A 26,145-nucleotide genomic window follows, 5' to 3' on the forward strand; every position below is an offset into this window, starting at 1 on the left:
TTGCTTCCGTCTTTCTGGAATTGCAAGCTGTTTGTGCTGAAATTCCCCGCTTCTCCCAAAATTCTCATGGCGTAACAATATCCATCATCCATGAAAGCACAAATGCTCTGCAGCTACAACACAGGTGCCTTTTCAGGGGCAGCTGAAATGAAGGAGGTGGGATGTACATCCCTGAGAAGCACCCACCAGTGAGAAGGTGAAACAGGAGAGGGTCCCAGCTCCTGCTTGGCACCGCACAGGATGAGGCCCATTTCCCACTGGTGGCAAGCCCTGTTGTTTGCTCTGCTCAGAAGTTTGGTCAGCACAAAGTGTGGCACAGACAGGAGGCGGTGTCACATCTGGGAACCTCTGTCATGGGTGAGGCTGCTGGAACCTCCACATGTTCCAGTTTTTGGAGGTGGTTGGTGCAGGTTGAGTTTTTCCCTTAGATTTGGGGTGTCCAGCCGTGGAGCAGGATGTGACTGTATGGACCAGACTCGGTGTGCTGGAGGTGAAGAATTCTGTGGGGACCTTTGGTATTTCCCACCTGTGCCCCATGTCTGGTCCAGCCTTGCTCATCTGGGGTTAAAGGCTGCCCAGAGCAGAAATCAGAGGGAGGTGAGGGGGTTCAGCCTGGAGAACAGGAGGCTCAGGGGGGATCTTCTGGCTCTGCAGAACTCCCTGACAGGAGGGGACAGTCGGGGGTGTCGGGTTCTGCTGCCAGGGAACAGGGACTGGAGGAGAGGGAATGGCATCAAGCTGGGCCAGAGGAGGTTCAGGTTAGAGACTGGGGAAAAGTCCTTCCCTGAAGGGGTGGTCAGGCCGTGGCACAGCTGCCCAGGGCAGTGAAGTTGCCATCCGTGGAAGCGTTCAAATGGTGCGTGAATGTGACACCTGGGACAAGGCTCGGTGGTGAACATGGCAGTGCTGGGGTAATGGCTCAACTCCATGATCTCAGAGGGCATTTCCCATTTAAATGATTTCATGATTACGTGTTTCGGGGGACCTGGGCCCTTGTGAGGTTCCACCCACACCTCCATCCCTCTGTCATCCCTGGGCTCACTGCCCTGGGCCCTGCCCCTCACTGCGGATGCCCGTCAGCCCCAGCCTCGAGACCAGAAGGGAACCAGCTCCTTTCAGCTCGTTTCTTTAATAAGGAGACGGAAATCATTACAAAATAACCATCAAACGATCAGAGACGGAAGGACAGAGTCCACACGAGGGGAAGGGGCATTAAAAGCAGCTTCCGCCGGAGCCGAGCGCTGCGGGGCCGGGATGGGGCAGAGCGGGGCCGGCACTGCGGGTCCAGGAAAGGCCGAGCCTGCCACTCGCAAAGGAGCTGGATCCTCCTTCCCAGATCGGGAGAAAAAAAGGGAAAGGAACCGGAGCCTGTTGCCGGGACTCGTGGATTCATTTCCTTTTTAAGCCCGGGAGCATCTCCTTGGCACAGCTGGGTTTGCTCCGCGGTGCCGCCAGGAGAGGGAAGCGCCAGCTCTGGTCCCCAAAACAGAAACCACCGACTGGACATGGCAGAAATAACCCAAAGTGCTCCAAAAAAGCCTTTTCACCACCGGCAGGTCGACCCCGACATCCGTGCCCAGCGTTGTCCCGTCCCCTGACAGCAGCAGCCAAGGCCACCGAGGCGGTGGCCGCTGCGGCTCCGGGCAGCCTGAGCCCCACGAAACCGGGACACACGGGGAAAGGGGTCACGGCTACCGCGGGTCTGTCCCCGTGGGGTCCCGCTGCACCGTGCTCTAATATGGCTTCTAAAGTTGCTCTGACGGTGAAATGCTCCAACGCGACACAGGACACCGAAGCCACGATGTTGCTGCTACCCGGCCATGGGACAAACGCGACAAGACACAGGAACACGACACACATGGACGCCACGGCTGCGTCGGTGACAGCTCACCCTCCGCCGGCGGGCCGGGCTTGGCATGCTTTGCTTCTTGGCATTATTTTCTTCTTTTATAGGATTTAACTGGGGATCTTCGTTTTATTTGGAGGGGGAAAAAATCAGGGTGGTGGAGAGCTCTCGAGCGATGAGTTTTGGAAGTCGCCGCGTGCTCCTTGGCAAGGAGGGCGGAGATGGGGACGGCAGTGCCGGGGCGGTGGCAGCGCCGCCGGGCTGGGGCCATGCTGCTACTGCTACGTGGCTGCATCACATGCACTGCTCGTGGTATATACAGCTATGTCTCCATATAATTTACCTACACACGGCTAAGGGGGGGGGGGGGGGGGGGGGGGTCAGAGGCAGCGCAGATGGCTTCAGTATGTTGGTTGGTTTTCCCTTTCTTATTAAAACAAAATAAATAAATAAATAAAATCATGTATTAAAGTCACAGTCTTCCCCCTCGCCCAAGGCTTAAAGAGTCTGAATGGAAAGCAGCCAGGTGGGATCTCCACTGCTGGCGAGACCCCGGCCGATGCGGCGGGTCTGGGGGCAGGGGGGTGGGGCGGAGGGGAGCGCACGGTGGGGGTGTGTGCAGATGTGCAGGTGTGCAGGTGTGCAGGTGTGCACACCTCCACCTGCTTCCCTGGGAAGGCTGTGGGGCCATGCACACTCGATGGCTGCAAACAGTAGGATTTCGGTGCTTTTTCTAATTCCTCCTCTTTTAACCCATTCCATGTAAGGCAGATGCCTCCCCCCCCTCCCCCCCGGTGCCTGGATGGACCCCAAAATGAGACTGAGTCCTACCGGTGCTCCCGAACATAGGGCATTGGTCTCTCTCCAGCTCCCCATTATTAAAAGCATCCCAAGACTTCTCCCTTTGGCTACAGGGGCAGGGCAGGACCCCATCCATTGACACTGACACATTCATTAGGAAAAGGGACTAATTAAAGCTGGAAATGGCCCTGAGAGATCACTGGCTGGATGACCCCTGCAGACCCAGCATGGCCCCAGTACCACTTTCACCAGGGCATGGGCTTAGTGCAGCTGCAGTGGTGGTGGAGGTGGTCATTAGAGGTCCCTGTCCAACATCCCCTTCCCACACTGCAGCTTGGCCATCTGAGCCCCAAACCTCCCACAGATGGAGATGTCCTGCCCTGGGGACCTGTCCCAGAGCTGCACAACCCTCCAGGGACAGGGGCTGGTCCCCATGTCCATGTGAACCCGCCGAGCCAAGTTTCAAACCCGGTGACTCTCCACCAAGTTTCCCATCATCTCCCCACCTCCAGAGAGGGTCAGGATGCCCTTTGGGAAGTCAGAGCTGCCAAAGCATCCGACAGCACTGGGATGAGCTCAGTTTTGGCACTTTGTCCCTGCACCTGAGACACCCTGCACCACGGTCCCAGTCCAGGTGTTGAACCCCCAGAGCAGCGTCCCCAGTGCCAGCACATCCCTGGGGCTCAGCCCTTGACTGCTGCGGTGCTGGAATCCCCAGAACCCCCAGCACAGAGTCCAGGGAAGCCAAAGGGATCAGAGCGTGAGGCTGCTGTGGAGCTGGGACAGGGACAGCAGCTAACATCAGTGCTCCAGTACAGACTGGACCGAACCAGCCAGGGCTGCTGGACCCTCTCCCAGCTGCAGAGAACTGTGTTGGCTTTCTGGCCCGGGGGCTTTTCTGGGACCTGTGGGAGAAGTAGCCCAGAGAAGCTCTTAGCCACTGTCAGGGTCATGGATACGGTTTATACCCTGAGGGGAGCAGGATGGGCTGGGTTCAACAGCCTGGTGGGGAGTAGCAGCTCATGGGGGTCGGGGGCTTTGGGCCCTTGTTGGCCGAGGGCTTGCTCTTGCCATCCCCACCCGCAGCAGGTGGTGGGGCTGGAGCTCCCCATGGCCCCCCCCGGCTGCCCTGAGGCTGGGGTGCCCACAGAGGGGCTGAGCCCTGGGACGTGCGATGGACGGGCTCTGGGGTGACACCTGGTGCAGCTCTGGGGTCTGCCCCACTCACATCTGGAGACCTCTCATTGTAAACCTGCCTTGTGGAAGCATTTTGATCTATGGGATTCACCAAGCATGGTGAGACACAGATGCAAATCACGCAGCGCTGCTCCTCTGGGGACAAAGCAGTGGTGGTGGTGCTGGTGGTGGTGGTGATCCACACAGTGCTGCCGATGCATCCACATTTCACCCTGTGTCTCCTTGGAGCAGCTCTCCTGAGGCTCCCTGTTCCCAGACTGGCCTCCACAGCTCTGCTGCAACACTGAGGGCTCGGCACCCCACCACCACAGCAGGATCCACAGCCCCAGCAAGCCTCTTCTCAGAGAACCCAAACCTGGAGCTGGCCAGGGGCTCTCAGCCTTCCTTGGGGAGGGCCAGGGGGAGGCACCTGGGTCTCTTCAGAGGATCTTCTGCACTATTCTTCTGTCTCACTGCTGGTCGTGCCCCAACCAAGCACAGTGGGTCTGGTCATCTCACACCATCAGGCTCCAGTATCACCAGCGTTCCACAGCTCCCCACATGATCCCAGGGGCAGGATGGCGGCAGCAGTGCTGCAGGCTGGTGACACAGCTGCTGGGGAAGGTCCCAGGTGTGCCGGTGGCTTTGCACTGGGGAGGGACGGCGAGCAGAGGCAATGGGACATGCAGCAGAAGGGAGCGATGCTGAAGAACAAAAAGAACCATCCATGTCTTTAACCTCTTCCCCTGAAAGCTATTGGGACTGCCTGGAGACCGTTCCAGAGGCATCAAAGGGCATCTCAGCTTAAAACAGAACAAAAAACCAAACGGAAGGTTGCAGAACTGAGGTATCAGTAGCTCTGGGTCAACTGTCCGCAGTGCCGCTCCAGCCGGCGGAGCTGCCTATTTGTTCTTCCCGAGAGCTGCATCTACTTCTTCCTCTGGCTTCAGCGAGTGCCACTGGGCAATGGGCCGCCGGGGGTTGGCCAGCATGTCGGACCAGTGCCGCAGCTCCGTGCCCGTGGAGTTCAAGCCTGTGAAGATCTTGCCGATGGCTTCGTTCTTCCCCAGCTTGTCGTAGTCCAGCACCGTGATGACCACTTGCACTTTCTAAAGGAGGAAACGTTTTTTAGAGGGGTGGAAAGTTGCAGCGGCCGTGACAGCTCCATAGCCCCAGGGTGCCCCAGGGATTGCTCAGGGATGAGCCCCACTGTGGTCCATTTTGGTGTAGGGCCCCCTCCCCGCTTCCTTCGTGTCCTTCTCCAAGGAGTGCAGAGCCCAGTGGAGTCCCAGCTCATCGTGAGCTGATTCACCTGAAAAAGGTCCCCAAGGTGTGGTGTGGGGCTGGGCAAAAGCTGTGGCTACTGGGCAGGGACAAGGGGCACGAGCAGGGACTTGCACAGGACATGGAGGGGCAGAAGGCAGTGGCCAAGAGTCCAAAATATCTCCAGGACCACCCTGTTCTGCTTAGGGTGAGCACTGTAGGATCAGGAGCAGAGGAAAACCCTATTTCATCTGTGATCTGGGTCGGGGTTCATCTCCCATGGGCACTGCCCAGCCTCTGCCCCCACACCACCTGCCCTCAGCATCAGCCCAGGCCCCATATGGGACTGGAAGAATCTCCTGGGTGACCAGACCAGGAGCTCAGCAGGAGCGGTTCAGGCTGCTGGGAGGGTTGGGACAAGGGCTCAGGCAGCTTTAGGACATCTTCCATCCCAGGGAAGTCATCAGACAAACCTGTATCTGCTCAAAGGGGATCTCAAAGCTGAAGGACTCATTGAAGTAGGGGTTCAGGGTCTTCTTCTTGACTGTGGTCTTCTTCTTCTTCAACCTCTTGCCATTCTGCAGCAGGTGGATCTTCACATAGGGATCTGGGGGTCAGGATGGGGCATTAGCCAGGGCTAAGGTGCCCTGGGGACACCATTGGCCTTGGTCCCAGGAGACATCTCAACCCAGGTGAGGGAGAGACTGCCCTGAGTAAAGGTGGCCTGAGGTTTGTGGATGGATGCCAAAGACAAAATGGTTGGGCTGGAGATTTGTGGGAGCAACTGGGCAAGGGATGGAGCTCTTCTGCATTCAGAAGTGGGGAAGGGTCTGGAGAGTCAGACCTGAGGAGAGGCTGAGGGACCTGGGGAGCTCAGCCTGGAGAAAAGGAGGCTCAGGGGAGACCTTTCTCCACAACTCCCTGACAGGAGGAGGCAGCCAGGGGGGGTCAGGCTCTGCTTCCAGGGAACAGGAACAGGAGGAGAGGGAACGGCCTCAAGGTGAGACAGGGCAGGTTCAGGTTGGACATCAGGAAGAATTTGTTTATTGAAGGGATGGTCAGGCATTGGAACTGCCCAGGGAGGTGGTGGAGGTGTCCAAGCAACGCCTGGACATGGCACTCAGTGCTGTGGTCTGGGTGACAAGGTGAGGATCAGGCACAGGTTGAACTTGATGACCCTGCAGGTCTCTTCCCACAGTCATGCTTCTGGGATTCTATGCTGTGGACCCCCTTATAGGAAGGCAGGGGACAGTGGAGTGACAGCTGGCCTGTGGGGTGAGGGACAGTGGGTGGGTTCTGGCCTGTCCCCCGTTTCTGAAGCAGGACACAATAAAGCTGAAACCCTCCAGCCATGCAGGTACTGCTCTTGTCATGGTTGAAGCATGTCTGCAGAGAGCTGAGGACCCCTGGGCACAGAGCTGAGCCCCAGGATGGGGCTGGGAAGACTTTTTAAACATAAAACATGCTGTTGACCGAGGTCCCTGGCCCCCAGGTCAAGGAGGAGCAGGACCAGGAGCAAATGGCAGAAGAGCACTTTCACCACCCAGGTCCTGTAACAACCTCATCCTGCTTGAACCAGGGGGACCAAGTTTGAAGCAGCCTTCTCAAAAGTCAGGGATGTATCCTGTGCCTGTCCCCCCTCAACCCCAGCCAGACCCTGGGCTGCCTCCAAGGCATGAGGAGGCACTGAAGGGTTTTTCCAAGATCTCCCAGACAGGTGGCCCAGAGTCCTTCCCCACAGAGGATGCTGAGAGCCCCCAGCAGGGCAGGGGGAGGCAGCCTCAGAGCAACACCCACCTGAGAGGCCCCCAACATCCATCTTCTTCAGGTTCTTGGCTTCCAGGATGCAGACAGTGAGCTTCCCGGCCGTGGGCACGTACCGGAGGGAGATGCAGATATCTCCCAGCTTCTCTGGCTGCCAAGCAGAGCAAGGAGGGGAGATCAAATCCTTGCCAGTGCCTGGGACTCCGGTGTTTGGACACAATCACACCTGCAGGTCCCCCCAGACCCTGCTCAGTCCAGGCACAAGCTGGCACCCTGTGCACACAAGGGTTTGATCACCGGGCCCAGCAGAAGCCAGGCCCAGCACGGCACTCCAGATGTTTGATGGTCTTTTTGTTATAGAAACATTTTTGCACAGAGGAACAACAGGTCAGCTCCTGCCCAGCAACGAGTGCCAGGATATTCAGGGTACCCTGGTGGGACCCCGCAGTGATCGTGACCCCGAGCGCTGTGGCACGGCGCTGAAAGCAGAGCTCACCCATGGCCAGCCCCCATCTCAGCCCCCGGGCAGGGCTCAGCTGCCTGCAGGCTGGTCCTCACCTCCTCCTTCTCGCCGCTCTGCAGGTCCCGCCACTCCTCGATGGGCTGGCCCAGGTCCACGGTGTTCATGGGCACCTTCACCTCGCCGATGATGTCGTGCTTGGAGAAGCGATCGAAGTCGTAGATGGCCATCACCAGCGTCTTCCCACCCAGCTCCTGGTAGGGCACCTGCACAAAGGAACAACACCTGGGCTGCAAGGGGCTCAGAGCATCCCCAGCCAGGACCTCCCGCTCCTGGAAGGGAAAGTAGCACAAGGGACTGCTACAGCCTGGGGGAAGGATTGGAGTGGGAGACAAGGCCCTGTGTTGTGGCTTACTGTTGAGGGTTAAGTTTCCTGTAGAATTTTCCCCCCCCCAACTAAGTTGCTAGGAGACAAAATACTGATAGTTTCAGGGTGCTCAACCCGGACAAAGGAAGTTGATCACTTAGTTTTGGGGGAGGGAAAAAGCTCCCGGGAGCAGAGGGTGGTGGGCTCACTGCTCTCAGTTTGCCAGGGAGGACAGTCGGGCGACTGGTAGCTGCCTGGAGTCCACAGCTAACGGAGGAGTCTGGTCCTGGGAATTCTATCATCTGCTGGAGCACCCAGGAATTCGGAGTTTCTTCACTGCCCTGCTGGATTTTGGGTCAGCCCGGGTCCAGCTGATGCGGGTTCTCCAGCACTGCTCACTTTGCCTGCCAGGACACCCCCCTGCCTGCTGGGACAATCCACCGCTTCCAGCCATCAGCGCCGGAGTTTCCACCGTTTGCCCTCGGGGTTCTTGGTTCTGTTTTACTATTATTATAATTGCTGTTGTTGTTTGTCTGTCCTGTTATATTTACTAGTAAAGGACTGTTATTCCTTTCCCCATAGCTCTGACTGAAAAGTTTTTCTAAATCTTCCGAAGTGTAGTAACACGGAGGGAAGGATTTGAATTCCTCATTCCTAGAGAGGCCCTGCCTCTCCTTAGCAAACACCTGTCTTTTCAAACCGAGACACTTACCTTGAAGGTGAAGGTCTCATTGAAGGCAGGGTTGAGGGTCTTCTTCTGCACTTTGGTCTCGTACTTTTTCTTCTTGTCAGGGAGCAGGAACACCTTGACATAGGGGTCTGAGGTGCCACCCATGTCCAAAGCTGGCAGTTCGGCAGCTTGGAGGATCCCCACTGTGAGCTGGGAGGGCAGAGGAGTCCTCAGTGAGACAAGCCCAGCCACGCACTGCAGCTGCCAAGGGCTCATTTCCAGTCCAACGTGGGGCAGGGCTTCCTGTGACACAGCAGCTGGCTCCTCCTTCCCTCTGCTTCCCAGGTCCAGCACAGAGACCTGCCCTGATCTCAACTCCCCCCCGGGCAAACCCCACTCCTCAGCTGAGCCCCAGCCCCTCCATCACCTGGTTTGCCTGGAAATCGTAGTCCAGTGAGAACTGCAGCTTGCCCAGGTTCTCTGGCTCCTTCTCCTCTTCCTCACCTTCCCCCTCTGTCAGGCCTGTCTCTGCATCATCGTCGTCCTGTTGGTCCTGGAATGGCAGCCGAGGTGTCCAGCTCAGCAGGACGGTCACAGCCCCACAGCACTGGGGACCTCAGCACCCCAACCCTCCTGGCAGCTCCACAGCCAGGTTCTCCCCAGCAGAGGAAAGGAGAGCCCTGTGCTGGGGACGTGAAGCTCTGACAGTGCAGGCTGGGGGTGGCACTGCCCTGTGCCACAGCCACGCAGCTCCCAGGGAGCCCCCGGTGCTGATCCAGCCAAAATCCCCCAGACAGGGGCGCTGCCAGGGGTGCCAGGATTGGCAAGGGATTGGCTCCAGCGATGAGAGGTTTGGTGCTTGCAGGTGGTGGATCCCGTGCCCCCAGCCCGTGCTTGGAGGAGCACTACAGCCAGAGCTGAGGGCTTGTCAGGGCCATTTCCCAGCTTTGTAGGCTCAGATTGTCCCCAGGAAATCCACCCCTCTTCCTGCCTCTCCAAGAACAGTCCACGGGGTGGGAGTCCCAGCTCCTTACCCCTTCTCTGATGTGTCCTGGGACCCCCATCCCACCCTGGAAGCAGACAATGGAGAAGGAGGCTCATGGTGACACTTACGTGGAGGATGTCCCAGAGCAGAGGCAGCCGGGGCAGCAGGGCAGGACAGCGAGGGCACCGTGGGCAAAGAGAGACACGTTACACAGACACCGAGGGAGCCATGGCAGGGTGGGGATCAGGGCTGGTGCCACCTGTGGAGCCCCAGGGGATGCAGCCCTAGCTCTCCACTGGGGAACCCCACCCCACACCTCCCCCCTGTCCTGCTCCAGCCCTGTCTGCATGCCCGTGGTGCCCACATGGCTCTGAAGAGCAGGAACAGATACCCAAATTCTCCCACCCCCTCCAAATGGCCATGGGTCAGGCCCATTGAAATGGCTGGGGTGGCCCCAAGCCTGGTGGGTACTAAAGCCTGCCTTGGGCTGGCCACCAGGATGAGGTACCAGCACCTGGACGTCAGCACAGCCATTTTGGGGATCCCAGACTGGCAGGTGTTTTGGCCTGGTGGCCCTCACTTCTCAGCTAAAGGCTCAGAGAAATGAGTCTGACCCAGAGAGAGGCAGGAGACACAAGGGATTAAATCAACAATTCCTGGCTCAGGTGAAGCATTGGCAGGTCCAGGCCAGCTTGAGCCTGGCCCATCTGGGGAGGGGAAGTGCTGCTGTCTCAGGTCCTGGCGGCTCCATCCCAACCTGCTGCCGGATCTATGAGTGCCCTGGCACAGTCCAGAACTCAGCCAGAGGGGCTGTTGGCCCAGCAGCCCAGGACGACATCACCTGGTTGCCTGACTTCATGTCCTTCATGTTCATGGCGTTCTTCATGCCTTTGCCCTTCTCCTTCTTGTTCTTCTTCTTCTTGCAGCAGCACTTCTTGCAGATGCAGAAGCAACAGGTGAGGATGAGGAGCCCAGCCACGACCGCAATGGCGATGAGGGCCCAGGGTGGCACTGTGGGCAAAAGGCAGTGCCAGGATCAGCCCTGCACTTCCCTCCCAGCCACCCAAAAACCTCGTTCCACGAGTTGTACTGGGACCAGTGAGGTGCAGGGGTAACGTGTGAAAGGAGCTACTCACAGGGGATCTTGTTGAGCTCATTCATGAACTTGTCCCTCAGCTTGGTGAACATGTCCTCCTTGCTCTCGCCCGGCCCTGCAGCCTCGGTGGAGTTCTCCATCGTGCTCATGGGCAGTGTGCTGGCCGTGGCCTCCGGGGCCATCATGGACGCTTGCTTGAACGTCATGGTGGGTCAGGGGCTCCCTGAAACACAACACCCCGCTGGTGACACAGGGCCCTGCTGCCCCCACTCCTCCCCAGTGCCCCCAGGACAGCGCCTGCGGGGGCAGCAGGGCTGCACCAGGGCACCTCATCTTCTGCTAGAGGGGCACAGACCCAGTGTCTGCGAGAGGCCACCTGAATCCCTCACAAGCCATGGGAAGCTCAGCTGGCCCCGGGTTTTCCTGGCCCTCGACATCTCCAAATCCACTGGGAGCATCACCCAGCCTTGCATCAAGGACAGCGCCAGCTCCGAGCCTCCCAGGGACAATGGGGACACTCCTGTGAGGACATTCACCTGGCAAGGCCACTTGGGATGACAGGAGGCGGTTTGCATCCCCAGGAGAAAGGAATGAAGTCACTTTGGACAAATCCAGCTCTCCCATCTCCTCCTTTTCTCAGGCAAGGACCCCAAGCATGGGGCACCCACAGGGGTCCAGCATTGGTGTGGCGCCCTCAGGACTTGCTCCCAGCCCCAGGTGAGCTTCCAAGTCCGGGAACAGGAGAGCAGCAACACGCTGCTCTTCTTCCAGCCCGCAGGGAGATTTGGCAGGGCACATTCTGAGGACGGATGGAAGCAGGGAATAGCTGGCTCTACACAGCAGTGGCGGGTTCAGTGTGCAGGTCAGTGGGTCAACTCACACATCACAGGTACCATGTCTGTGGTGCCACCCCTCCCACCCCCACAGGGCTCCCCTGGCCAGCTCTGCTCCTCCATGGAGCCAGGGCAGGTGTCCAGGTCACAACCAGAGCTGCAGCACAGCCTGGCATGCTCAGAGTCCCCTCCTCAGCCCAGCTGAGCACCAGCCAAGCATGGGGACAGCCATCGACGTGCAAACGTGGCTTTGACTCCTGCGGGCAAACCTGGAACAAAGCACCCCCACAACCCAGCTCCAGCCCCTAAGGGTCTCCATGACCTCCACAACCCCAGCTCCAGTCCCAAAGTGCCTCTACAACCCCAACAGAAAGCAGCTTGCAAGAGAAGAGCGGAGCAGGGAAGAATGCCAGGGAATGCATTGTTCCAGGGGGGTTAAGGAGGGCACCAGGCTCTCCAGCAGGGGAAGCAAAGAGGCAGCAGGATCACAGATAACCCAGGAAGGAGTTTCTAGGGCCAGGTGAGCTGTGGCTTGATGCACCCCCTTCCTTGTATCTCTTCTTTCCTCCTCACCCTCAAGCAGCCTCTTGGCCAGAGCACCATCCACCGTGGCCAGGTGCTGCTCTGCCCTTCCTGCAGAACTCAGAAAGGAGTGCTCACCTCAACAAAGCCAGCCAGAGAGACCTGGGGGTGTTGCTGTCCCGAAGTGACACTGCTGTGTGTCTGTGGCCACCCCGCAGGTGAATCAAGCACTGAATTACCCAGAGTGTGGCTCCACACCTGGACACCTTCCTCCTGCACCACTGCTCCCAGGGGAATGTGGTGTGGGGGTCTGGGGGGCCCCCCACGAGGCAGAGGCAGTCCTTCACACAAAATGAGGTGATTATTGACTCCAGCCAGACAAGGTCCCTGCTGCAAGGCTGCAGCTTTGCCACGCAATGGCTTGGCCACAGCCACCAACAGCAGCACCAGCATCACCCAGCCCTGAAACCTGGCACTGGGAGGCTGGAGCAGGATGCTGGAGGTCCCCCACAACCTCCACGTCCTTCTTGGGATGAACCAGGAGCTGCTGCATTTAACCCCTACTCAGCTGTGGGTTATTTGATCTTGAGAGCCTCGAAGGTTTCCCAAAGCTACCAGCAGCTGAGGAGACCCGGATCTGTGTCTGGGGTTTGTCCCCATCACTACCCACATGCACCAGGGTGGGTGGGAGGAGAGCCAGGATTTGGAAACCAAAAGCTGCTGGGAGTAACATCCGAGTGCTGGATCCTGCCCCCTTGGTCTGGGGCGGGGCTCCTGGCTCTGCCCTGCACCCACACAGGCTCTGGGGTCCCGGCCACTGACACCCTGCGAGCTCCCCAGGGACCAGGAGGTGGGGACGCCCAGGGTTTCGCTCCACCACAGCACCCCCCGGGGCAGTGCTCTGCGCCCAGCCCCGTCACACAAGCTGGGCAGTACCCGGACGAGCCGCCTCTCCTTGGTGTGCCGGTCCTTGGGTGCTCAGCCCGGCGCTGCCCGGGGACAGCGAGCCCCGCTGCCACGGTGGCGATGCTGCTCCTGCGGCACGGAGCCACCGCCCCGGGAGTGGGAGAGCCGGGCACGCTCTGCAGCCCACGGTGTGCACGGGCAGGGGTGTGTGTGCACCCGTGGGCACGCAGGGGTGGGCATCAGTGTGCAAGGGCCAGTGCATGAGCACGGCGTGGAAACGGAGGCGCAAGCTTGTCCGTGCACTTGTGCAAGCGCGTGTGCATGGGACGTGCAAATGTGTGAACGCTTGTGCAAGGCGTGTGCACAGGGTATGAACGGGCATGTGTGTGTGCGTAAACGTGCACAGGGTATGTAAATGTTCGTGCACGGCGTGTGTGTGTGAATGCCCGTGCACGGCCCGTGTGTGCCCGGGGCTGTGTGTGAATGCCCGTGCACACCTGCCCCGGGCTGTGTGTGAATGCCCGTGCACAGCCCGTGTGTGCCCGGGGCTGTGTGTGAATGCCCGTGCACGGCCCGTGTGTGCCCGGGGCTGTGTGTGAATGCCCGTGCACACCTGCCCCGGGGCTGTGTGTGAATGCCCGTGCACACCTGCCCCGGGCTGTGTGTGAATGCCCGTGCACAGCCCGTGTGTGCCCGGGGCTGTGTGTGAATGCCCGTGCACACCTGCCCCGGGCTGTGTGTGAATGCCCGTGCACAGCCCGTGTGTGCCCGGGGCTGTGTGTGAATGCCCGTGCACGGCCCGTGTGTGCCCGGGGCTGTGTGTGAATGCCCGTGCACACCTGCCCAGGGCTGTGTCACCCGTGCTCTCGGGCAGTGCCCGTGCGGCACCCGCCCGTGGCTGTGCGTGTCCTCACCCGTGCGTGGCACTGCCCGCAGGCTGTGCAAGGCCTTGCACACACACACACACACACACACTCACACCCCTCTGAGTGCCAGCGGGCGTGCGTGCGAGCCCCGGGAGCTGCGCGCCGTGCGCGGCTCTGGGGGCACAGATGCAGCACAGACACTTGGCCACTGCTGCTCTGGGGCCTTTGCGGCGCTGCCCGGGGCTGGGGGGCTGCAGGCAGCATCAGGCCTCGCTGCAGGGGTCGCTTTTGAACCGGGCAACCTAATTAGCATCACTAATTGCTCCCTTGTGGTGCTCGCCGGGAGCACTGGCAAGAGCCGAGGCTCGGGGGAAACTGAGGCTCGGGTGGCGCCTGCGGGGAGTCAACCGATGGAGAGCCTGTTGCTGCTCCCCCTCCAGCTTAGCACCTTACAGCACCTGGGGGCCGCAGCCCCGCCGTGGGGGCGGGGGGACCCAGCTTTGATCCCCCCCTGCATGGACGCGGCGGGTGGGGCAGCCCGGGCAGCCCGGGGACAGCCGGAGAGCGACGGGAGGCTGGCAGGGCAGGCACCGGGGCGCTGTCATCTTGGGGATGTCCCCTCACCTCCCGGTGCCACGGTGCCACCCCTCACTGGGTGTCCTCGGGCACGTCCCGTGTCCGCACCCGGCACAAGCGGGGCAGCGCAGCCGCTCAGCTCTGGGGGCAGAGCTGCAGCTCCTCAGCGGCTGGGGGTCCGTCGCAGCCCCTTCCTTTCCCCGGCAGCGGGCGGGGGCCGTGCGGGCTCGGCTGCGGCACTGCATTGCAGTCTTGCTCCGGCTCCGCTGCCTTTTTTTTTTTTTTTTTCCCACATTCCTTTTGCATTTTTTTTTCCCCTCCCCTCTGCAAGTTGCGGCAGCCGCTGGCGAGGGGCCGAGCGGCAGGCGGTGCGGTGGGAAGGAAGAAGCTCGGCCCCCCGAAATCCCCACCACACCCCCAAACCCCGCTGGGCTGTCCCTGCCGAGGACTCGCTGAGGTTCTTCCAGTTTCCTCTTTATTCCTGCCTGGTTTGGAGTTGTTCCCCGCCACCCCCCACTGCTCCCTGTCACCCCCCGCCAAGATCGCAGGTTAGGGACATAAAGAAAATATGAAGGCTACAGTTTACCATTTCTGCCAGGCTGTGACTGAAGAACACGCGTGGGTTAAGGCATCATAAATAAATTCTGCCTAGGAAGGGGGCCCTTGCTGCCTTGCTGGTCCCTGGGGATCCCCCAGCCCCTCCCTGGGGTGCAGCACCCATCAGGAGAGAATGATGGGAATGGTAGGACCCTCTGCACCCCTCCCTGCCCAGAAAATCCCCACCAGGAGCTCCCCATGGGGCAGGACAGGGTGGGCTTCAGCCTGGCAGCTGCTGCAGAGACCCGCGGGGCAGAGGGTGGGGAGGGTGGCACATCAGCCATGCACCTCCATTACACTGCCCCCGCGGTGTGGGGTCCCCACAGCCCCCCAGCTGCCACCTCTGCCCCCCCCAGGGCTTCATCCTGCTCCCTCTTGCTCCTGCACCCTGAACCCCACCAAACCCACCACCCTCACAGTGCATTTCTCCCCTAATGCATCCCCCTGCAGCCCCCAATGCCTCATGCTGCACCCCTCAGTGCAGCACCCCCACATCCCAGAGGACATCCCGTATCCTGTGCCTGCAGCAGCTTCCCAGAGCCCCAACACATCACCCCAGCCCCACTTCATGCATGCACCTGCCGGCTGCACCGCCTCAGAGCCGCTAAAACCCTTCAGCACCCCACAGAGTTACCCTGCATCCCCTCAGGCAGTGTCCCCCAGCTGCAACCATCTGGCCTAGGAGGAGCCCCTAGGGGCTGTATCCAGCAAACTCCCTCCAGGCTCAGCCCCCAAATTCGTCCCAGCTCCACCCCCTCCAAACCCCGTTAAAGCTGATACCGAACCCTGAGAAACTGCACTGAGCTCCGAACCAGCTCTTCCTGGGGTAAAGCTCCCTGGCTCCATCGCTGATCTTAGGGAACAGACAGGTGGGGGTCCCCCTCCCTTTCACATACTCCATTCGCTGCATTCTGTTTGTCAGCAGCACCCCAAGCTCTGGCGGGATGTAAATCCCAGACTGGAACTAGCGATCCCATCCCCATCCACCCCCAGGGCATTCCCTGTACACAGAAAAGCAGTTAAGGCACTGAAAAATCCTCTTCCTGAGACCTTCGTCCCTCCTCCTCCTCCTCCATCAACGACTCCATCCCAGAGACACCTCCTTATGCTGCTGCAGCACAAAAAAAGGGCATTTGGGGTTTCTCCAGAGCTGGTCCCATCACGGGTAACCGCTGCCCTGGCAGTAGCTCCCTGTCGGGTGGGATGGGGAAGGATGGAGGGGGGGATTCACTGGTTGGGGGGCTTTGAGAACCATGTAGGGAGGAGCAGGAAATCAATGGGAAGTCTCTCTCATCCGCCAGGGTGTTCTGCAAAGGACCAGAGCCAGAGTGAGAATCTGGGGATGCACAGAAGGACCGGGATTTCCCTGGACAGGAAACACCCAGGGAGGTCAGGGGCTTTTGGGGAATCCAGCTGCTCCTCTGCCGGGGCAGCAGGAACCTCCCCCCTCCAGGAAGGTGAAGGCCACGGCATGATGGAGAGCAGAAACAGCAACAAATGAAGATTAATGAGGCTGAGGCAGCAATTAGCAGCAGCATGGGCTGGGTGTGGGCAGGTGGGTGTGGGGGTCCCAACCCCGGCCCCCCCAGCCCGGAGGGATGAAGTGTCCCAGGGAGAGCCCGGTCTGGGGGAGGCTCGTTAGCTAATGAAGGGCGGCCACCACCGTGGGCTCGGAGTGCTGAGTTATTGCTCCTTCATGGGATGGCAAAGCCAGGTCTGAGCTGTCCTGCTGGGACAAAGCTGGGGAACCCCCCCAGACCTCCACGAACGAGGAGCTGACCCCAAAACTGCGCTGCCGTGTGCCAGGGCTTGGGCTTGGATGACCGCGAGTGAAAATCCTGAGCCAGTTTCAAGGCGAGACCTCTCCCACCGCAACGCCAGCGGGGAGCCTGGGCACGACAGAGCCCAAACAACCCTGCAGCGCAGCCCGGGGCAAGCAGAGACTCCAGAGCACAGCTGAGGTATTTGGCAGTGCCCCATCTGGATTTTGATGCCAGCAGGTGTTTTGCCTTTGGGGTCAGGAGCACAAGAGCTGGAGGAGGAGATCCCATCTCTGGCACGGTGCCTGGGCATCCCTCTGCTCCATCCCATCCACAGCCGTCCTGCCTCCCCAGCGCTGCCCTCGGTCCAGAGTGGGACACGAAGGGAAACGTGCCAGGCCAGAGTTTCAGCTCACAGCAGTGAGACAGGAGACTAATTAAGGCAAAAACCTGACTTGGCTTCTAATGGTCATTTAATTAACAGAGAATTACTGGCAAGGGATGTGTGAAGGTGCCAGCCCAAAGGATCAGGGCGGAGGGAGGGGAGGGGAGGGGGTGTTGGGGGCGGAGATGCTGCAGGCCCCTGGTGCAAAGGGATTCTACAGCAGCCCAGCAAACCCTGGAATGTCATCCCCGTTTCCCTTCCCCAGCCCCAGCACAAACAGCAGCTGCACCAGCGATGCCACATCAGACCCTCAGTGCCCAGGAGGGTGGAGCAGCCCCCGGGATCCCCCCACACTCCCACCCTGATCCACTGTGCTGAGGGCACGGGGAGTCTCTGCTCCCCCAGCTCCACACTTTTCAGGGGAAGGTATTCCTGCAGCTGAGGGGTGTGATGGGGTGAGGATACTCCGGTAGCAGGTGGCATCACAGGACCTGAACTGCTCACAGGGACACTTTTTCCTGTCCCCAAACCCATGTGTGAGCAGGTGCTGCTGCCCAGACATCCCCACCCTCCAAGGGAAACTGAGGAACCGCACGGGAAGCAGCGCCCTGAGAAAGGCAATCCCTGAGCAGGGCTGAAGCTCAGCATTCCCCCAGCTCTGAGTGGGCCAGTGACAGCAGCAGATCTCACCGGGACCCCCAGCACTGCTCCTCATCCTGCAGGCTCCAGCAGCATCTCTGGATGAGACCAGAGCTGGCCAGCACCCTCCTCCCCACCACGGCGTGCTCCACTCATGGCCTCATCACCCACCAGCCCCCGGCTCAGCTAATTAACAATAATGACTTGCTGGGGTTCAGCAGCCCCGGCCACAGGCTCCTCCCTAGGGATGCGTAATTCGAGGAGGGCACCACGCCGCGCAGCTCGGGATGAGCTCCTGCCTCGCTGCCCCACCGCCAGAGTCCGGGCTCCTCAGCACGGAGCCCCTGCCTTCAAGAAAGGAGACTCAGCCCCCGGCTCGCGAGGGAGAGCTTGTAAAATTTAAAAAAAAAACAACTACGAACTGATAGTGGTTTCACAGCCAGTGCTTGCCTGTGAGAGAGGATCTCCATTGCTCACAGCAGACCCAAGTAAGGTCTAGCAGTAAATGCAGCTTTAAGGCGGCTTCGGCCATCATTTGAGTCCCAGATTGGTGTTCCCAAGCCAAACCATCGGCTCCTGCTGCCAGAAGTCTCCCACTGGATGGACACCTAAAGGTCAATGTGGGGAAGGGATGATCCCACCTTGCCCTGCTCACTCCTGTGCGTCTCCTCCTGCAAAGCATCACCCCAGCCAGCACCCACCAGGCACTGGAGAGCTTCTCAGCAATGGCAGGGCCCCCCAGAGCATTGTGACTCGGGAGGTGGCAGGTTTGTCCCTACCCAGGGACACCTCCCTGCATGGGGACCACTGCTGGCATCCCAGGGTGCCCAGTGAGGCACTCAGGGATCTTCTGTGCCTTTGCCTCTAAAATCAGAACAGCACTGAGGTGAAGTGGGGGACGAGGGCAGTGACAGCCCATGACGCCAATGCCCACATCAGAGGAGAGAAGGACCCAGTGCTGGGCACCCAGAGCCCTGCCTGGCACCCAGAGGTGCTGAACCCCCAAAGCCCACTTCTTCTAGAGGGATCAGGCCCTGGCTCTGGTTTGCAGCTGCCCCAGGAAGGAAGGGCAGGAGGGGGCTGAGCTGGGGCTGGTGCCAGGGCTCTTGCAGGAGATGGGCAGGCACTGTCACAGCCACTGCCACCTGAAATTTGGGTGCCAACAGCAAAAAGACTCGTGAGCACCTCGTCCCCCTCTCCACTGTGGCTCTCTGCCACAGTGGCTCTCCACTGTCTCCCATCACTGCTGCACTGCTCCTTCATCCTGCAGGAATGCTGCGGGGGCTGCAGGCACCACTCACCATCAGCACTTCATCCAGAGGGTTTCGACTCATGCCCTGTGCCACCATGGCACAGGTAGAAAAGGCAGCTGGGGATGCTGGAGACCAAATTCTCCTGAGCTCTGGGGACACAGCTGTTGCCAAGGCCAGCAGAGCATATGGAACATCCCACATGGCACTGACCACTGCCACAGCAAACCACCAGGCTCAGCCCAACCCCAGGCAGCACAGGCAGTCCACCCTTGGCACACAGAGCCACGAATGGCCAAAGAAGCCTCCCAAAACAAAGGTTCCAGGTGCTGCCAGAGCCCAGCCCGCTCCCTGGCACTGTGATGCCGCTGCAGCAGTGTCTTGCTCCGAAGGCAACACGAGAGCAGCTAAATAGGGCACCAGATGGTGATGGGCTGTGCTGCCCTGGCACTTCGCATCCACCACACAGCCAAAAGTTCCAAGTTCTGCCCTCCTGGGCGGGCATCACACTGCCAGCACCATGGCCACACACTGGCAACTCCCGGTTCTGGCCCTGTGCCACACTGATGGCTCCGGATCGGCATGGGAGGAGGGAGAATGAGCCAGGTCAGCTCCTGGGGAAGAGCCAGAAGTGGCTCCAGGAGCGAGCCGAGACGCGGCGATCGATGGCAGACGGGAGCGGGGAGCGCACGCCCTGTGCTCAGCCGACGGGCCAAACAAGCAGACACGAGCCATGAGGGGCCATTTCCAGGGGGAGGCTCCAGGGAGGGCTCCACAGCTCCCAGCCAAGCACGAGGTCTTGATGGGCTGGTGTTAGAATCCAGGAAACCATTTCCCAGCCCTGGGGAGCTCCCAGCAATATTCATCCCCCTCCTCCCTGCGTGCCTGGGCTCAGTCCCCCAGGACTGGATGCCTGTGGGAGCAATGCTGGTGCTGCTTGCCCAGCTCCAAGGCACGGAGAGCCCAGAGGCAGAATCGAGCTCTGTGTCCCCAGGGCCATCCGGCCTTGTGGCGTTTGGGGTGGCAGAGGGAATGGAGGAAGCACAGTGATGGGATCAGCAAGGACACAGCATCACAGCAGCCATGGGGATTTTGCTGTGGCACAAAGCCCCACCAAGGCCAGGACACAGGACTAACTTCCATGAATAAACCTTTGCAGATGGAGAAATGTCTCTGGGAGAGCTGGGAGCGCAGCTGGGGTGACGAGCACAGCCCCTGAACGACACAGGGGGGGTCCTCTGTCCCTGCCCAGCCCCTGTGAACCACATCCCTGTGTGGCTCCAAGTGTTTTGTCGGCACAAGCACGACAGCACGCACGTTCAGGGCTGCACAGAGGAGCTGCTCCACCGGTGCATCCTGGAGAAGGTTGTCCCTCCCCTGGAAAAACCTGAAGAGCCCAGATGCAAAGCACCTGGTTCCTGAACTGCTCCCCTTGCAGTTATGCTACACCATCATGCCAACCACCTGGCCAGGCTACACCAACCTGGCCACCCCCATGGCCAGGCCCACACCACTCCACCAGGAGGCCTCTGCTGGGCTCTCCTGTGGCACAGAGCCTTGGCTGAGCTGGCACAGCCACACACAGCTCACTGCAGCACCAGCAGTGGCTGTGCCAGGCTGCTGGCAGTGCTGTCACAGTGCTGCACGGGCAGGGTGGGCACCAGCCAGCACCTTCATCTCAGGCACCAACCCAGCTCTGCCAGGCCTCAGCTACAGGAGAAAACCTGGGACTCCCCTGGGAACAGAGCAACAGAGCCCACGGGGACTCCATGTGCTTGTAAATCCATGCATGGCTCTGAAATTTGGGGTTGTTTTCTTCCTTGAATCCTATGCTCGGGGCCGGTGGGAGCTGTGGTGCCACTTGGGGTTCCCCAGAACCAGCAGCCCTCAGTGCCAGCATGTCCCCAGGGACACCCAGTGTCCTGCAGGAGAAGGTAGGAGGTTTCTCCCTGGGACAATGCTGAGCAGTTTGGAGCCTGATCCCACCTCCATGGTGTTTTGGTGGAATTGCTGTGGTGTGAGGCACCCCATGAATCTCACAGGAGTCAGGGATGCCTCATCCCGTGCCAGCACTGCCAGAATGTCAGCTGCCAGATCAGCTCTGCTGGTCCCAAACCAGCCTGGCACACAGGACATCCTGCTGCTCACAGACACCCCCAATCCCCATGGCCTCAGCCTGGTCCCAGAGCAGCTGCCCAGGTCCAGTCCCCCAGGCCAGCTCCAGCTCAGCACAGGCTCAGGGCTTGGACTACCCCATCACATCCCACAGCACCCACCTGCACCTCATGCCACGAGCACCCACTGTACTCCCAGTTTCTCCATATCCCCAGGAATGCACAAGCTCAGAGTCCACATCTGCTGCACCCTGCAGGGCTGGGAAAAGCTGGGGAGCATGAAGCACCTCGGATAAATTAAAACACACCAGCTTTCCTTAAGATGCACAAGGGGAAGGACACCCTGTCAGTGCCAGGGTGCCTCCAGGCCAGAAGGGCCACAGCCAGCCAGTGGGGATGGGTTTGGTGCAACAGTCGGACAAGTGCCTGTGTGGGAGAGTGGGATGTGGCTCCAGACAGCAGGAATTTGGCACGGCCCAGCACTGCCACATGTACTGACAGAGCTGGCTGCAGTCACCCCTTCCAAAGCATCAGCACCCGCAGAGCCCCCCTGGGGGGATGGGGAGCCCTGCCAGACTCTGCTGACCAGCAGCTAAATTCAGGGACAGGACTCCAAACACCAGAGCCGATGAAACATCACAACTCCCAGGAAGCATCACAACTCCCATGCAGGAAGCAATGGAGCAGGTGGGCCCACCGGGATGTGGCAGCCCCCAAACTCAGCAGAAGACAGCGGGATCCCACACCCCAGGGCTGACAGGAATGGGCCAGCACCATCCCCAGCTGCAGGATCACACCAGGTTGGGGCATTCAGATTCCAGACGCACGCTGCCTAATTTACGGTTTAATTAATAAATGGGGAATTATGCCAAGTTTATCCAATACTTTTGGATGCGTGATGTTATCAAAATCCCATTACTGATGAAGGAAGGCATGAAGAGCAAAATTAGCTTTGGCATCTGAAACAGCTCAGTCAATGCGATAACACAATTATTAGGGCTAATAATCAAAGAGCGCTTTGGGGAGCGCAGGCTCATGAGCTGAGGGCACGAGCCGGGTGTTCATCCACGAGGGAAAGGCCGACTGCAGCCAAGGGCAAAAGCATTTTGCCGATTGCACTTAGCAGCAGCTCCAGACAACTGGCACAAGGAAGGGGCTGGTGGCCACCAGGCTGAGGAGGAGCACGGCCGGGCACAGTGCCGAGCTGCACTGCCGGGAGTCGGGAATTAAAACCCAGGATTTTAAACCAGCGGACACTGGGTCCCATCTGTACACTGGGCATTGATCCTGCTGGAGGACATCAGGGCTGCCAGCCCGCAGCTCTCTGCGCAGCCCGGGGAAGGAGAAACTCCAGTCATAATGAGGAGCCGCAGTCATCCGGCTCCCAGAGCTGGGACTTTGCCAAAACCGTGGTGAACTGGAGGAAGGACCTGCGGGGGAGTGGGAGCCCCAGCTCACTTCAGTGGCCTCTAGCTCTAGCCCAGTGACCATCCTGGGGCTCATGGAGCAGGAGGCAGCTCCCACGGGAGCAGTCAGCAGCAAATGCCACAGTGGCTGTGTTTGGAAACCCCTCCCCAATCATATTTATAATAAATATCCATGGACGTGTATGAGGGTCTGTATGGCTGTATCTGTGTGTCCTCCCTTCTCTGGGACCGCGGCTGCTGTGGGCCGCAGGGTGCAGAGCCAGGGCAGCCGGCAGCAATGCAGCGCAGCCGGTGCTGCTCAGCGCCGCTGCCATCACCGGGCTCACAGGCAGCGAGGGACGCGTCCTCGCCCTGCAGAATCGGGGGCACCGGGGCTTCAGGCTGGCTCCCAGCAGGCGGGGCAGCGGTGCTCACCACGGGAGGCCAGGCAAGGTGCCAGGGGATCGGGCAAGGTCAGACCCGTTCCCGCACTTACACCCATAAGCAAGGAGGAGACGGCATCACTCTGAGAGGTGCCTGGGTTGGGGGCACTGGGGTGCTTTGCTGGGCTGCGCTGTTCTCGAGCAGCACAGGTGAACCCCACTGCCACCGCTGGCCTCGATGACCTTGGGTGCATCACCTCCCCCTTGATCCCTCGCTCCCTCTGCACACAGACCACCGCAAGCCGTGCTTCCTACCACCCAAACCCTGCGGCCGAAAACACCCCTGCGCAGCAAGGGCGCAGAGCCCCGGGGATACCCCAGGGATGCCCCGGCGCTCCGGCAGCCCTCGGCAGCGTGCGGCCCAGGCTCTGTGCTAGCGAGGAATAATGCAGCAGGCTGGAGACTCCTGCCGGTGGCTGCGCTGCCGCTCGGTGCGTGCAGGAGTAATACCGCTGCAGCAGCACCTCGCGTTCCAGCCAGCCTGCGCTCAGGACTGAAGTTTTGCTGCAGCAGAGGAGCAGGCGGGGAGTCCAGCAGCGCCCTGCAGCTCCACAGCGCAGGAGGCTGTGCTGTCGGACACTCTGCAGTGGGTGACACCCCGCGGCACCCCGGCCACTCTCACTCGGAGGACCCAAGAGCGCTGCGCCAAGGAGCGCCCGTGCAGAGAAACACAGGCACCGATACAGTCGGAGACCAGGAAGCAATGGGTGACACAGACTTGGATCCCCCCCCTCCACGCCACTGTCACCTTGCAACGCTGCCTGTCCCCTGCGCAATTTGCAGAGCTCCTTTGGGATCGCTCTTTAAAAACTAGGCTGAGGGGAGCAGCGATGTGCTGGGCACAGCAAGGGCTGCGGCACCCCAGAGCGACATCCCCGGCGCTGGACTGAGCCCCTCGGCACGGCTGCACCCTGACGGCACCCAGCCAGCCTAGGGAGTGCCGGAGGATCCCGGAGATGGTGCAGCCACGGCGGGGGAATCCAGAGGAAAGGTCTGTCTGGAGCTGGCTCCTGGCCAGGCCGCTACGGAGCAGCCGTCAGTGCAGCGGGGCTTGTAGCTGCCCACGCTGGGGCCACGCCGCTCCCTGGGCTCCCAGCACCAGGGTGGGTTCCCCGCAGTGCTGCGGGAACAGCCCCGCGCCCCCGGCACCCCCGGGGCCAGCACCCCAAGGGCACCCGTGGCCGGGCATCCGCAGGGATGAGGAGCTGGAGCTCAGAGGGCACCTTTGACCCGGCGGCACCGCGCGGCATCCCCGGGGTGGCCCCGCATTCCCGGGGGACCTTGCGCCTTCGGGAGGGTCCCCACGCCCCTGGATGCTCCCCGCCAGTTCCGCAGCCTCCTGCGCCGCTGGCCGCCCCCCTCTCAATCCCTCCAGGCTCGATCCCCAGCCACCTTCTGGGCGCAGCCCCCAGGAGCAGCCTCCGGGCGTTGGGCAGCTCTGGGACCCGTGTCCCGGGATAGGTTCCCGGGAAAAACGCAGCTCTCTGCCCCTCTCCCAGCACCGGGATACGGCGAGGAGCACTACCCGGTGCCCGCGACGATCGCACCTCGGGCGGCGGCGCCGGGACGGGCTCGGCGAGAGCTCCGGTGGCCCCGTCCCGCAGAGCCCGAGCCGCTGCGGCACCGGGGGAAACTTCGGCGGGAGTGCGGGCGGGCACTTACCGGCCGGGAGCCGTGCGGAGCGGAGCGGAGCGGTGCCGTGCGGTCCGAGCGGGCGGGGAGGGGAGCGGTCGGTGCGGTCGGTGCGGGGCGGGCGGCGGGACCTGCGCGGCGCTGCGGCAGCCCCGGCCCCTCCGGGCTCGCGTGCGGCGGCTCCGCGAGGCTCCGCCCGCACCGGGAGGCTCCGCCCGCGGCCCCGCCCGCGCACCTCGGCCCGCCCGGCCCCCCCCCCGGGCCCGAGCACCGGGGATCGTGCGGGAGCGGCACCGCCCGCGGGCGTCCGGGCGTCGCACCGTGGGGTCACCTCACAGCGGGCACCGGGAAACCCCCGTCGGGGTCACCTCACACCGGGCGCTTCACATCAGCGCCAGGCACAGGCACCGGGCACAGGCAGCCCGCAGCGGGGTCGCCTCACACACAGCACTGGCACCACGGACTGCCGTCGGGCGCCTCATGCCAGGCACTAATACTGGGCACCGACACCAAACACATCAGTCGCCTGGCGCTGGTCACGCTCCCTGGTCCCTTCTCGCCAGTGACCTTGCCCGGATCGCGACCCGCGGGTCACCCAGCAGTGCCGCCACCACCGCCACAGGGACCTGCCATCCCAACCAGAACCTGCTGCGGCCACGGGAGAGAGGCGCTGGGCGCAGCTGTGGTGGTGGCACCTCCACCGTGCCCCCCCCCCCCGGATCCAGAGGGCTCCTGGGGACCCAGCTTTGGTTTTAGAGCCAAAACGTCAGGAAAAAGCTGATGGCATTCAAGTGAGGAGCCCGGGTGGGGAGCAGAGGGCAGTGGGGGGACAGTTTTGCCCCTGCTGTGGGATCCCCTTCCCATAAACGGAGTCTCCAGTGGGAAAGGGAGCCCTTGGACACCCCTTACTCCCCATACATGAGCCAGGGACAGGGACCCTGTGGGTTCACCCCAAACCACCATAGCTGAGGGTCCGCGACCTCCATTCCAGCAGCCCCTGGTCCCAGCGTCACTCCAGCCGCTCCAGCCAGGGACACTCTGGAGAGGTGGTGCCTAGAGGGGGGAGGGGGTCCCGAGGTCCCAGCCCAGCTGGGAGCTGCATCACCCCAAACCTCTGCACACCCCAATTTTGCTGCAGCAAACCCCCCTCCCAGCCTTGCACCAGCCCCCGATACACATCACGGAGACAGGCACGAGCTCCCATCGGATACCGCGGGCAGGGGAAGGCTCCTGCATGGTGGCCATGTCCTCACTACAGCACCTAGGGGTGCTCGTGGCCCGAACCAGCACCAGGGACCCTCCCCTGCTCATCACCTTCGAAAAGGGCGGCTGAGTGTTCCCAAACGCAGGAGTCCGTCTGGAATTGAAACGCCAGCATCATCCCCGTGTGGTCCTTCTGCATCCCCCCCGCCCCATGGCTCGGACCGATTCCTGTGGCTCTGCGCCGTGGCAATTCCCGCATTGTCACGATGCGTGGGACCCCTCTGCTGCTCCCCCGCCTCCTCTCCCGCCTGCTCTGCTGCCTGCACAGGGCTTGGGGTCAGCACAGGTCGGGATGCACGCACAGGGACGTGGGGAGTCACCAGAACCTGTCCCGCTCTCCGCGTCCGCGACCGCACCCAGCGTAAGGAACTGCTGTGAACTCGCCGTGCGGGAGGAGCGGGAGGCGATGGGAAGAGCCCTCTCCTGGCCCTGGCTCCGCCACTGCAGCCTCTTCCAGCTCATCGCCACGCCGTCATTAATTAACGGCTCCTGAAGCATCTGTCCCCGCTCCAGCATCGCTCTCTG

The 26,145-nt window shown here is 61.1% G+C and overlaps 1 protein-coding gene across 2 annotated transcripts; it reads right to left on the minus strand.

Moving 5' to 3' along the window:
- Positions 1 to 1,110: 1,110 nt before the first annotated feature.
- Positions 1,111 to 24,484, minus strand: SYT2 (synaptotagmin 2). 2 transcript variants are annotated; one of them, XM_040085707.2, is made up of 9 exons: positions 24,388 to 24,484; positions 10,469 to 10,651; positions 10,174 to 10,343; positions 8,775 to 8,891; positions 8,390 to 8,557; positions 7,409 to 7,576; positions 6,884 to 7,001; positions 5,560 to 5,693; positions 1,111 to 4,932 (listed from the first exon to the last, which is right to left on the minus strand). In XM_040085707.2, the coding sequence occupies exons 2-9, from the start codon at positions 10,632 to 10,634 to the stop codon at positions 4,726 to 4,728; spliced, it is 1,248 nt and encodes a 415-aa protein (XP_039941641.1). In that variant the 5' UTR covers positions 10,635 to 10,651; positions 24,388 to 24,484; the 3' UTR covers positions 1,111 to 4,725. The 2 variants fall into 2 exon arrangements, with proteins under 2 accessions (XP_039941641.1, XP_039941642.1); XM_040085708.2 differs by lacking the exon at positions 24,388 to 24,484 and adding an exon at positions 15,363 to 15,391.
- Positions 24,485 to 26,145: the final 1,661 nt, after the last annotated feature.

Source organism: Hirundo rustica, chromosome 24 (assembly GCF_015227805.2).
Source record: "Hirundo rustica isolate bHirRus1 chromosome 24, bHirRus1.pri.v3, whole genome shotgun sequence".
Lineage (NCBI taxonomy): Eukaryota > Metazoa > Chordata > Aves > Passeriformes > Hirundinidae > Hirundo > Hirundo rustica.

Coding starts and splice junctions, on each gene's coding strand:
- SYT2 (XM_040085707.2), bottom strand. CDS start 10,634: ATGACGTTCAAGCAAGCGTCCATGATGGCCCCGGAGGCCACGGCCAGC. Junction 7,577..8,389: donor ATGAGACCTTCACCTTCAAG/GTAAGTGTCTCG, acceptor TCCTTTGTGCAG/GTGCCCTACCAGGAGCTGGG. Junction 4,933..5,559: donor TCCCCTTTGAGCAGATACAG/GTTTGTCTGATG, acceptor TTCCTCCTTTAG/AAAGTGCAAGTGGTCATCAC.